This window comes from Bombus huntii, chromosome 5 (assembly GCF_024542735.1).
Source record: "Bombus huntii isolate Logan2020A chromosome 5, iyBomHunt1.1, whole genome shotgun sequence".
In the NCBI taxonomy this organism is placed as follows: Eukaryota; Metazoa; Arthropoda; class Insecta; order Hymenoptera; family Apidae; genus Bombus; species Bombus huntii.
Genome location: NC_066242.1, coordinates 12392635 through 12404206, shown reverse-complemented (window position 1 = coordinate 12404206; position 11572 = coordinate 12392635). Strand labels below are relative to the sequence as shown.

At 27.3% G+C, this 11572-nt stretch overlaps 5 protein-coding genes across 9 annotated transcripts; 3 read left to right on the top strand and 2 right to left on the bottom strand.

The window, feature by feature from the left end:
* Positions 1-23: 23 nt before the first annotated feature.
* LOC126865929 (probable 28S ribosomal protein S25, mitochondrial) lies at positions 24-1414 on the top strand. Of its 2 annotated transcripts, none has more exons than XM_050618898.1 (4): positions 24-208; positions 337-560; positions 637-743; positions 970-1414. In XM_050618898.1, the coding sequence occupies exons 2-4, from the start codon at positions 424-426 to the stop codon at positions 1239-1241; spliced, it is 516 nt and encodes a 171-aa protein (XP_050474855.1). In that variant the 5' UTR covers positions 24-208; positions 337-423; the 3' UTR covers positions 1242-1414. The 2 variants fall into 2 exon arrangements, with proteins under 2 accessions (XP_050474855.1, XP_050474854.1); XM_050618897.1 differs by having other exon boundaries at positions 33-202.
* Positions 1415-1583: 169 nt separating this feature from the next.
* Positions 1584-3208, bottom strand: LOC126865927 (probable RNA-binding protein 18). 2 transcript variants are annotated; one of them, XM_050618894.1, is made up of 6 exons: positions 2999-3208; positions 2850-2931; positions 2636-2733; positions 2297-2510; positions 2062-2138; positions 1584-1979 (listed from the first exon to the last, which is right to left on the bottom strand). In XM_050618894.1, the coding sequence occupies exons 2-6, from the start codon at positions 2859-2861 to the stop codon at positions 1763-1765; spliced, it is 618 nt and encodes a 205-aa protein (XP_050474851.1). In that variant the 5' UTR covers positions 2862-2931; positions 2999-3208; the 3' UTR covers positions 1584-1762. The 2 variants fall into 2 exon arrangements, with proteins under 2 accessions (XP_050474851.1, XP_050474852.1); XM_050618895.1 differs by having other exon boundaries at positions 2297-2483; positions 2850-3208.
* Positions 3209-3355: 147 nt separating this feature from the next.
* LOC126865931 (E3 ubiquitin-protein ligase PPP1R11) lies at positions 3356-6223 on the top strand. 2 transcript variants are annotated; one of them, XR_007689730.1, is made up of 5 exons: positions 3357-3584; positions 5554-5662; positions 5740-5892; positions 5984-6086; positions 6164-6223. XR_007689730.1 is itself a non-coding variant. In XM_050618899.1 (4 exons), exons 1-4 carry the CDS (start codon positions 3495-3497, stop codon positions 6007-6009), a joined length of 378 nt encoding a protein of 125 aa, XP_050474856.1. In that variant the 5' UTR covers positions 3356-3494; the 3' UTR covers positions 6010-6223. The 2 variants fall into 2 exon arrangements, 1 of the variants encoding a protein (XP_050474856.1); XM_050618899.1 differs by having other exon boundaries at positions 3356-3584; positions 5984-6223.
* On the top strand, positions 3591-5453 carry LOC126865921 (succinate--hydroxymethylglutarate CoA-transferase). The gene is made up of 2 exons (XM_050618887.1): positions 3591-4935; positions 5002-5453. Exons 1-2 carry the CDS (start codon positions 3877-3879, stop codon positions 5230-5232), a joined length of 1290 nt encoding a protein of 429 aa, XP_050474844.1. The 5' UTR covers positions 3591-3876; the 3' UTR covers positions 5233-5453.
* Positions 6224-6334: 111 nt separating the features above from the next.
* On the bottom strand, positions 6335-11511 carry LOC126865919 (F-box/WD repeat-containing protein 5). 2 transcript variants are annotated; one of them, XM_050618882.1, is made up of 10 exons: positions 11387-11511; positions 10378-10708; positions 10051-10208; positions 9787-9964; positions 9510-9702; positions 9205-9426; positions 8927-9120; positions 8505-8835; positions 8208-8420; positions 6335-8129 (listed from the first exon to the last, which is right to left on the bottom strand). In XM_050618882.1, the coding sequence occupies exons 2-10, from the start codon at positions 10667-10669 to the stop codon at positions 7862-7864; spliced, it is 2049 nt and encodes a 682-aa protein (XP_050474839.1). In that variant the 5' UTR covers positions 10670-10708; positions 11387-11511; the 3' UTR covers positions 6335-7861. The 2 variants fall into 2 exon arrangements, with proteins under 2 accessions (XP_050474839.1, XP_050474840.1); XM_050618883.1 differs by lacking the exon at positions 11387-11511 and having other exon boundaries at positions 8927-9102; positions 10378-11364.
* Between the last annotated feature and the right edge of the window lie 61 nt (positions 11512-11572).

The following is an 11572-nucleotide window of genomic DNA, read 5'->3' as shown; positions in this document are numbered from 1 at the left end:
GGTCAAATCATCCACAACCGCATATACATAGTATATATACCAATGAATGATAAGACTACACATAAGCATGCAAATAAAGATACATAACCAAAAAATTTTTTAGATTGTATCATCGTAATATTCATATACATGATTTAAAGAAGGACTTATAAAATATTACTATAGTAGCAGAGTAAACATTATCAACCTTTGTTAAGGAACGGTAAACGTAAATCAAAAATACTTTTCTTATTAAAAATATTTATTAATTGTATATTTAAACTATTTCATATTTCTTACTTAAATGGAATGTAAAATATTAATAAAATAATTATATCTAAGACTATTTTATTTTAGGTCATATTTAATGTATCAGCATATAAAAGAGAGGCAATAAAGGATTAAGTTATTGTTTCACACGTGTTTAATTAACAAGTAGTAAAAATGCCGTTTATGATTGGTAGAGCACCTATACGAAGAACATTAAACTATTTAAATTCTGGCAAATTAATTTTAAAAGATGAAATACAAATATTTTCTGTTAATTATAATACACACGGAGAACATCATGATGGCGCTAGGTAAGTCTTACATTATTTTCATAAAACTATATGGAAAATAGTTAAAATATTTATAACAAGTCTGATTTATATTTAGACGGTTTGTATTTTGGCATTTATCACAACTCCAATATAAAAATCCAAATGTGCAAATTATCACTTTTAGAAATATGACACCGACACCTTTTATAAAATGTTATTATGGTATGTTATGTGGTAAAAATTTTTATATATATATACACATATATAGCTTTAATTAAAATTATTTGAATGTCAGTTTAAAAATAATAATTTAATAGTTTTTTTGTAGTGTATATTTTTAGGTGAATTTTTTATTCTAACATTAAAAAATGTATAGATATTAATAAACATATTTCATATTTTTAAAAATATTAGATTTAAAAAATGATCTTTTCTTAATTTTATACAGAGAATGGAAACACTATGTTAATCGATATAGATGGCAAATCTAAGGAAGATATATTACATCATCTTCAAAATGTAATTTGTAAATCACTGAAAGTTCAGGAGGAAGAAAGTACATTGAAAAAGAAGATAGATAATTCTGCTAATTTTGGCGTTGGCTGTCCTAGAAGCTGTATATGTGTAATACCTGGTCAAATACCATGTCCTGCTATAGTACCTCTGCCATATCACATGCGTGGAAAACATACAAAAAAGCAAAATACAGGGGAAATATAATTTTGCTTTAATGAGTGCATTATGGTTAAAACAAAACTTACTATAGCAAAAAAAACATTTAGTATCATGTTTATTTAATTTTGGTAATTAATAGCTTTTTGTTTCTAGTTACTTAATATTAAATAAAAAATGATCATGTTTTGCATTACAATAAAATATGTATTTAAAGTATATATTTGTTTATTATATAAAAAGATATTATAGATTATGAAAATACGTGTACATTGATGTACATATTAAGCATTACATTGTTAGTGAATTAAGATACTTCTGTATCTAATGTGCAATCGCGTCACTGTAGGAATCATGTTGATAGTAAAAAAGAGATTAAAAAAGACTAACTAAAAAATATAAGACTTTATAATAAAAAAATTGACTTAATACAGAGACATTACTTAAAGAGAAATTATAAATAATATAAATATGCCAACTATACGCAGTCATGGAACAAATGTTAATTAATAAAAATGAATTGATTATCTTTAATTATAACACTATAAATGAAAAAAAAATAATTTAAATTATCTTCTTGGTTTATGACGATTATATGGCTTATTATTGTGATAATGATTGCTTCGATTATGATAACGGGTTGACGTGGACGGTTTTGGATTTTCTGGCTTTTGATACAATTGTATTACAGGTGATCCATTTAAAGGCTTATTCAATTCAAATTCTTCTTCCGATTCTTTCATCAGTTTCAATTTTGCTTCTATAGCTTGAATTGCTGTTTCACGACTATTAAGAAAATTATAGTAACATTTAATAATAGATATTAAAATATACTTTCATCTTAATATATTTATAAACATAAACTTACCTAATTCTTTTATCTTCTTTCTTAGCTCCAGCTAAAGCAGGTATATCTATTTTTGGTTTTGGCTTATCCATATCAGACTTAAAAAGAAGAAATGCTGTTAATATTGTAATATTCAGTTTACAACACAATGTTAATTTATTGATGTAAACTTAACATGCCTAAAGATTTTAGTATCTTTTTTTTAGCAAGAAACTTGTAAAGATCAATATTTCAATAGCACTATTTTAATAATTACCTCTGTCACACTGTGTGCCCATCTCACAATGATGTTTTTTGATCCTACTTTTAAATTATGTAAAGCATCTTTGGCTGTCTTAGCATCTTGAATAGTTTTGTACGTAACAAATGCATAACCTCTAGGTTGACCAGCTTGTGGACCTGATCGATGAAACAAGAGGTCGAACTTTTCGATCGTTCCATGTCTTTGGACAAGTTTTAGGAGTTGGTACCAGTTAACAGATAAAGAGTTAGTTTTTTCAGATATTTTCATCACACAAAAAAATTATATTACTTTCAAATAATAAAACTATCATGTTAAGAAAGTATGGTTTGATTAATCTGAGTAAATACTTACTCATTAATCCTTAAATCTAAATTGCCCACCCACAATCTCCTATCTTCCACATGATTTGATTTTATGGGTTCTAATGGCAAAGGAACTTTGGTAACTGGCTAAAAATAAGTAAAATTGTGATTATTAAAATACTATCATACATATACTCCAAATTACTTAATTAGACTGAAGTGTAATAGCATAACCTATTTACAATTTGAGAAATCAGTTTTACCTCCATATTCATAGTGTCTTAAAAGATATTACATTAATCGAAGAAACCTTAATCGCCGATATTGACTTCGAAATGTATTTTTCTGTAAAATTGGGCATTAGACCTCAAGTATTTATATGAAATCGTACAAATGCATCGACAACACATACATTCGCTTTACGGCAGTTTAGCAAAATTGTTCATCTCTACGGATGATAGTTACAAGTATTACGAGATATTTATTTGCAGAATAATTGAAATATATTGTACGAATATATATCGATATTTATAACGCATATCAAGGGCTCTATTATCTTTAACGATACTTCATCGTAGTAAATTGTTCTGTTATTTTCGAATTTAATATATAATGTTCAAGACTATTTTTAATACATATTTTCAACTATAATAATGAATGAATAAATATGAGTAAAATATAGCACAAAAACACATGTGCATATCATGTTATTTATGATATGCGAATGAAGAAAATTTTGTTATTTTTAAATATATATTATAAATAGAAATAGTAAACAAACTGTAGTAGTTCTAAACATGGCGTCGTTTTTGTTAGATTACGAATGATGACAGCACGAAGTAACCGCAATATCGATTCTCGTTAAATTATATTTCTCTCTGTACAAATTCGTACAAAATACATCCCAAATGGAGAGATCAGTAACATCTGAGCAAACAGTTACTCAAATACAAACAGAAACTGTTTTAGAAACAGATATCACAGATTCTGCATCTCAGGTATGCTTAGTTCTATTATGAATACCTACGTCATTATTTCAGCCTGATAATGAATTCAACGTAATAGGAATTGTTTGAATCTAAAAAAGATAGTTTTTCATATGTCTACGGCATATCGGATACAGTACAAGTGATAAGTGTTATCAGTGCAAAAGTGTTATGTTAACAACACCACACAGTTCAATTTTTTTGGTGATCTTAGTTAATAGTTCAGTGAAATTGTATATATATTTATGGTAGTGAATAATAAAAATTCTTTGCAAAATCAACTACTATTTCTAAAAAGTACACAATGTCTGCTTTCATGTTCAAATGGATAAAAACAAAGCATCTACTTAATATATATAACATCAAAAATCAAAGGCATACATGTACAAGTATTGCAGATAATAAATCACCCTTGTCTGGAATTCGTGTTTTGGATTTGACTCGAATTATTGCTGGACCATATTGTACCATGATTCTTGGTGATCTTGGTGCTGAAATCTTGAAAATTGAAAAACCAGGTAGCGGAGATGAAGCACGAAAATGGGGTCCACCATTTATAGAAGGAACTGAAGAAGCAACTTATTTTCTTTCTGTTAATAGAAACAAAAAAAGTATATGTATTGATCTCAAGGAAGGTAGAGATGTAATTTATGAATTGGCAAAAAAATCTGATGTATTAGTGGAAAATTATGTCCCAGGGAAATTAAAAAATATGGGCTTAGGGTACGAAGATATCTCTAAAGTAGCCCCTCATCTTATATACTGCTCTTTGACTGGTTATGGATATGAAGGACCTTATACAAATAGGCCAGGATACGATGTGATTGCTGCTTCTATAGGAGGCTTGTTACATATAACAGGTCCAAAAGATGGGTCACCATGTAAAGTTGGAGTAGCAGTAACTGATTTAGCAACAGGTTTATATGCTCATGGTGCGATCCTAGCAGCATTATATCAGAGAATGAAAACCAATAAAGGACAGTGGATTCAATGTAATTTACTATCAACACAAGTTGCTAGTTTAATCAACGTTGGATCAAACTATTTAAATACTGGTAAAGAAGGAGTACGTTGGGGTTCAGAACATGAAAGTATTGTACCTTATGAAGCTTTTCATACAAAGGATGGTTATATGACTGTAGGAACAGGCAGTGATGCACAGTTCTTAGATTTACTTAAAAGAATGCAATTATTAAAATTATCTGAAATAGATAAGTACAAAAATAACAAAGCTAGAGTGAAAAATAGAAATGAATTATTACCTATTCTTAGAGAAAAGTTTAGAACAAAAACTAATAAAGAATGGGAAATTGTTTTTAAAGGTGCTTTATTCCCTTATGGTCCAATAAATACAATAAGACAGGTACAAAATCATAAATGTTGTGCTAAAATAACTTGAAAATAGTCTTCATACAAAAGAATTTTATAGGTTTTTGAAGATCCTCATATAAAACACATAAAATTGGTGCAAGAAATGGAACATCCTACAGGGAAGAAAATTAAAGTTGTTGGTCCTGCTGTAACATATAGTTATGCCACAAATAAAGTTCGAACTGCTCCTCCTATGATGGGCCAACATACTACTGAAATATTAAAAAATATTTTAAACTATACTGATGATAAAATACAGACCTTAAAAAAAGCCAAGATTGTGCAATGAAGAAATGTTTTTTATTTAAAAAAGATACAAGATATTTTTTAGAATGTATTAATATATATATATATATATATATATATATATATATATATATATATATAATAGCTTAATAATTTAAGCCTGAAAAAAACTTTTATAAAATAATTTAATTATATAATTTTAATATAACTATTGTTTATTATAAAATTAATGTATTCAAGTTAAAATAAATCTTCTAAAATATATTTGTAAATAAACATTTATTACAATTACACTTCTTAGCAATATGTATACATATAAATGTAGAAAATAGAAAATATTTCATTCGTTTCTGTTCTGTTTTAGGATGTACCAACTGTTCGATTATGTCTTAGAAAGCCAAGATCAAATAAGAAAGTTCAATGGACTCAAGGCACAGTGGATAATGAACATATGAATAAAAAGAAATCTAAATGTGAAATTTTGTGTTAATACAATATTATTAACATAATTATATTCATGTATAAATGTATAATATATATGATATTGTAGGTTGTTGTATCTATGAAAAGCCAAGAAGTTTTGGTGAAAGTAGTTCTGAAGATAGTGATGATGAATGCGAACATTGTCATGGACATAAAGATGCCCACAAAAAGATTCCACGTCATAATGCAGAAACATCTAAAGAAGTATCTCCTACTCCAGGTAATTTTATCAAGTAAAATTATAAAGAAAATCATGTAAATTGTATAATATAGGGAAACTGTTTATAAATTATTACACATTTTTTTTGCAGAATCAGTAGTAAATGCATCTATATAAATATCTTGATGACAAATATTTTCTTTAAATGGAAAGATATACTGTTTGAATTTGAGTTGCATAGAAAGGAAAATTAGGTGATTTTGGATACAATTTCATATGGTGTCAAATATATAATAATACGTATATTAATGTATAGTTCTATATTTTATAGGACATTCAAAATATCAAGGAAATATCAGTTCTAAATACAGTTATATTATTATTATCCCTATTACTAATGTTGATATTTTTAAATAAATATTGTAAGTTACACTTGCAATACTTATTTATATTCTTAATAATGAGAGCATTGGTAAGGCATATCATTTAAAAGAGAGAAAAGGAAAATATAAACTTTTATTAATAGTATGGTTAATCATTGTTACATGATTTAATGTTTATATAGCATATGATTGAAAATGAATTTGTCAATGATAGTGGCCACTAAGTAACTCAAAAGCAAAAATATATACATTATTTCGTTGAACATAGTAGAATTAACTATAATTTTTATATTACTTAATTTAGACTATACATACCACCTTGTAGCTTTTCGATAGTTGTGAAGTAATTTAGACATGAATTGCAAAAATATTATTGAAAGTATTGTAAAAGTTTATTAATAGATTTAAAATTCTTAACGAAATAATTATAACGTTTAATATAAATTTCAACGATTCTTGAATAGTTTTTGATTATATATTGTATACCTATTACACATATATCACTTGTTCTAATATAATAATTGGACAGATATACATATATGTTAAATAATTATAACGTTTAATATAAATTTCAACGATTCTTGAATAGTTTTTGATTATATATTGTATACCTATTACACATATATCTCTTGTTCTAATATAGTAATTGAACAGATATACATATATGTTAAATATTTATGATAGGAAATAATACCTTTAAATTATTTTTTTGCTATAATAATATTTGCATATATGTATTTCTTTATGATTGAAATACCTTCATTTTGAATAGTTTTATATTACATCATAATGGGTATTAAAATGTAGATTTTATTCTAATTTAAAGTAAATTCCTAGCTGAGAATATATTAATTATAAATAGTTGTTTGTACAGTTCTGATGATACATATTTGTACATATGTATATAAAACAATAAAAAAATTTTCATTTTTTATCTTTTTTTATAGACACAAAACTACTGTAACATTTAATTTTTTGTTACTTTTTAATGAAAACAGTGTTAGCAATTGCTAATTATACATATTAAACACTTGTGTACCATCAAAGCTTATTCTAAACTAATTTAAAGATATCAGTCAGAAAATTATTTAAACATGAAATATTGTCAATTAAAATATGTCATGAAAGTTTAGAAGAGTCTTACACTCATACTTTGTAAATGTTTAAAAATATACAACCTATCTCTGAAGGTAATTTATCCTTAAGTACATACAAAGTCAGATAGAAACTGAAAAACAGTAAAATCACACAAACAAATCAACTCCGTTATACCTAGCAGCTTTCGATTTTCTTATAAAACAAATTATAAATATTTCAATTTCAATAAACGCCATTGTAAAAGAGAAATAAATCTTTCTTCAGTTATTAAAAATATGTAATGTCGTATAAATAAAATATGTGCAATATTGTATATTATATAGCTTAATTGTTAATTGTTAAAACAATATGTAAACATCTATAGATCATATTTGTAAATATGTAACCATTTATGTTCTTTATCCTAATTTCATTGAAAATAGAATTTGTAAATTCATATAGAGATATTAATATATTACAAATTGAAATAGAAGATAGAAGTAATGTAATTTGATGTATCTTTTAAAACTCTAAACAGAAATTTAAATTGGGAACTTAATAGTCTTTAGTTAATCAACGTTACAACTACTTTTTCGAAACTTTCGCCTATTACGTACTTCCATACCTCTACGAAAAGAATCTTCGTTTAGTCCCAGTGAACGAACTACAGCTCGACTACGCCAAACTTTAACAGTATAGTCGTCACTAGTTGTAACTAACATTTCAGGATCACGTGGATTGAAAGCAACAGAATTAACAACATCAGAATGAGGAAACTTGGCTAAACATACTCCATAATGTCTGTCCCAGAGATAGCCATGTTTATCTTCCGCACCGCTAATAATTATAATTTAGAGTTAACAGATTAAACTCAAACGGAATAAACATTAAGATAAAATATTTTAATAAATTTACCTTGCTACATATTCATTGCACACATCAAGAAAAATAAAGAAACATTCATTGTTTGGTGTATATGCCTTATGAGCTCTTAGCATGGTACCAACTTGTTTTAATGTTACTAAATCAATTACGTGTATATCGATTTCTTGAGCTATTGGAGGAGGTTGTAATGGATTTGTAATAACATAACCTCGTGGCCATGGTCTTGTATTTACATACAAATATCTAATGACAAACATACGCAATACGTTATTTATAATAAAAAATAAAAATATATATAAATTTATACTTATAGCATAAATGACTAACCTATGATCTGGAGAAAGTCCCATTCCTATAATGTGTCCATGCAAATCAATTAAGTGATCTACTTTATCAAATTGATCAGCTACAGATTCATAATTCAACCAATTGGTAAAAAATGCGTCAGAATTCTGTCTTTCTCGTTCTCTTTCTCTTTGTGCTATTCTTTCACGTAATGACGGTCCTGGATCTAATCGTGTAGGAAACTTTAAATTTTTTATTCTCTTGAAACCCACTTGATGCGGTGTGTAAGTTTTGGATCCAGTTGTAAAAATAAGATATTTTTCACAATTATTTGATAATTCATCATTATCACCTTCTTCCGTATTAGACGATTCTATCCGTAAAATACCATTAAATTTATACAATATTATATAAATAGTATATAAAAATATTACTATTATTAATTTGCAATAATTTTCACTTACCTCCAGATTCATTCTCTTCATCCCACTGAGAATTGTCGCTTTCTTTATCATTTTCCTGTGCTTTTTTCTCCATTTCTACTTGTCTATATTCCTGATTATATTGTATAGGATTAGCATATTCAAAACCATCACCAAGTTTCTTCCAATTCATAAATCCACCTTCCAATGTACTATATCTATTTGTACATGCTTTGCTTAATCATATCAATCGTTTTTAATATATATCTTTAAATTAAGAAATGTGTAAATGAGAAATGTATCTTGCTGAATTAGCTTACTGTAATCTGGATGATGCATGACGAAGGACAACTGGTTCTTCTTTTAAATTGTCACTAGAAGATGTAGATGAAATATCTTTATGGCTTGGTGGATTTCCCCTTTCTTCTTTAACATTGGAAGATGAAGGCTGATTTTCTTGCTCTCTAGATTCAGTTTGTTCAGGTGTTAAACAATTAGCTACCATTATTGCTCGAACTGATGAAGCATTACCATTGTAAAATCTAAAATATATAAAATATCTGTGTATATTTATGGCTAAAAAATCGTTTTCATACTATAAAAAGTTATTTGTCATGTATGATACCTAAACAGTTGTGTCATAATAGGCACATGTTCACTAGATGTCTCTTGATTTGCCTTATTAAGCCATAGGAGACTAGTACTAACTAAATGTGCCAACCAGCATAAATTTCCACTTAAAAGGTAATGTTCACTGTACCATGTTCCAAATATGTCATAAGGTTTATTTATTACTCTACACTGAAGACCAAAGCCAGCTGTGACAAACAAAATTAAATTATTACTAATAATATATTTTCTTCGTTATTAACTCTAAAATATAACTAATTTGATATCCTTACGTGCTAATCTAAATACTGCTATTTCACCCGAAGTGCTCAGAGGTGTTCCAAAGTGTACACCAGAAACAAGTAACAAAGTATCTGAAGAATTGAATTGCGAAAACTGTGTATATTTCCAACTAAATGTTTTCATATCATGAAGGTACTTTACACTAACAGGATATTGACTTTTCCAAACCTAGGATAAATTGCACAATAGATCTTACGTTTTTGAATATAAAATACAAACAGGAATTATATAATTACAAAATAGAAATAACTCACGAAGATGTATCCATCTTTCGAACAAGTGGCAAACATCTTTCCATTGTGCGAGAAGCTAACATGTAAGACTTGGTGAGAATGTTCTTTAAGTACTTCCGTTTCTAACAGTGGTGTATGATACGTTAAACGTTTAAATTCTCCTAACCAAGATGTCTTCCCTACAAAATACCTAATATATTAAATTGAAAACAGAGGAATATAAATAAACATTAGTATTAAAAATGATTTCCAATTATACTGCATAATTCGTACGTTTTTATTTTTAATCCCACAAAAATCGTGTTTATTGCTATGTTGAATAATTTATAAATATACAATAAAGTTAACCTGGCATAATGCCGATGTCTGGATCTATTTTATATGTCTGATAGAGCAGATCTTTCCAAAGAAATTCGTCGCACGAAACTCTGTGCCATGATTTGCATACTTCTCCAGCGATTGTCAACTCCCTTGGCGTTAGATATTGAAAAATATTCAAGAGAATGGAATCCGGCATATAATACCAGTCCTCATTTCTTTCGGAGCTTTCGGACAAACGATTGTTTCTCTCTTCCAATTTAATCGCATCTTCATTTATATTTTCCTGATTTTGCTGTGTGACACTCTCGTCGATGTCCATATCGAAACACAGTCCTTTATTTACTAGAACAGCTGATACCTATCAGTAACACTGTTGTAATGTGAACGGTTCCGAGAACGTACGAGTTTGACCGAGATCGAAAAACGATCGCGTTCAAGCGGTATACAGCAGGGTATTTGTATGTAGGTGATATGCTTTAAAATAGTTTTAATTGCTTTAGAACCACAAGAAAAATACTTTCAATATAAAAAATGAAAGAAGTAACTTTTTGATGAAGTATTAATAATATTAAAATAATTATTAATATATAGTATTTAATAGCATTAATTAACACGTTGACTGTCACGCAAATTTTATAAAGTGGCTATAAAATATATTTGTACACCACTATGTTTATTATTTCATTTATATATTATTATGATTAATCAGATTAAATTATAATAAATTTCTTATCATTTAGTACCATATTTTACGGAAAATAAGGATATGTGCCAGTACATTTCGTAGTTGTCGTATATTTTGCTTTACAACGGAGTTACAATGTGCTGCACCATAACATTTAATTTTTGCAATATATCATTATATTTACACATTTTTTTGTTATCGTAATCATTCACATGGTTAAACATTTATTAGTCCATGAAATTGATCATGTTTTAATCATTCTAAAAAATTTAGTAATATGGATCACTGATGACCATCGTGACAGCCGACGTGTTAAAAAATGTTCTTAAAATATATATTTTATATACATACTTATCAAAAGTCCCATCTACTTATTGCGTAAGAAAATAATAAATTGTCTAAATTAAATATAAAAGTAATCTTTGACTAAATTTTCAATGTAAATATTGCGTACCGGATGTTTGCAAATAACAAGCGTAACATAAGTTGAAATGATTGAAAATTGTTGTAATGATAATATGAAATTAAATTTTTTGA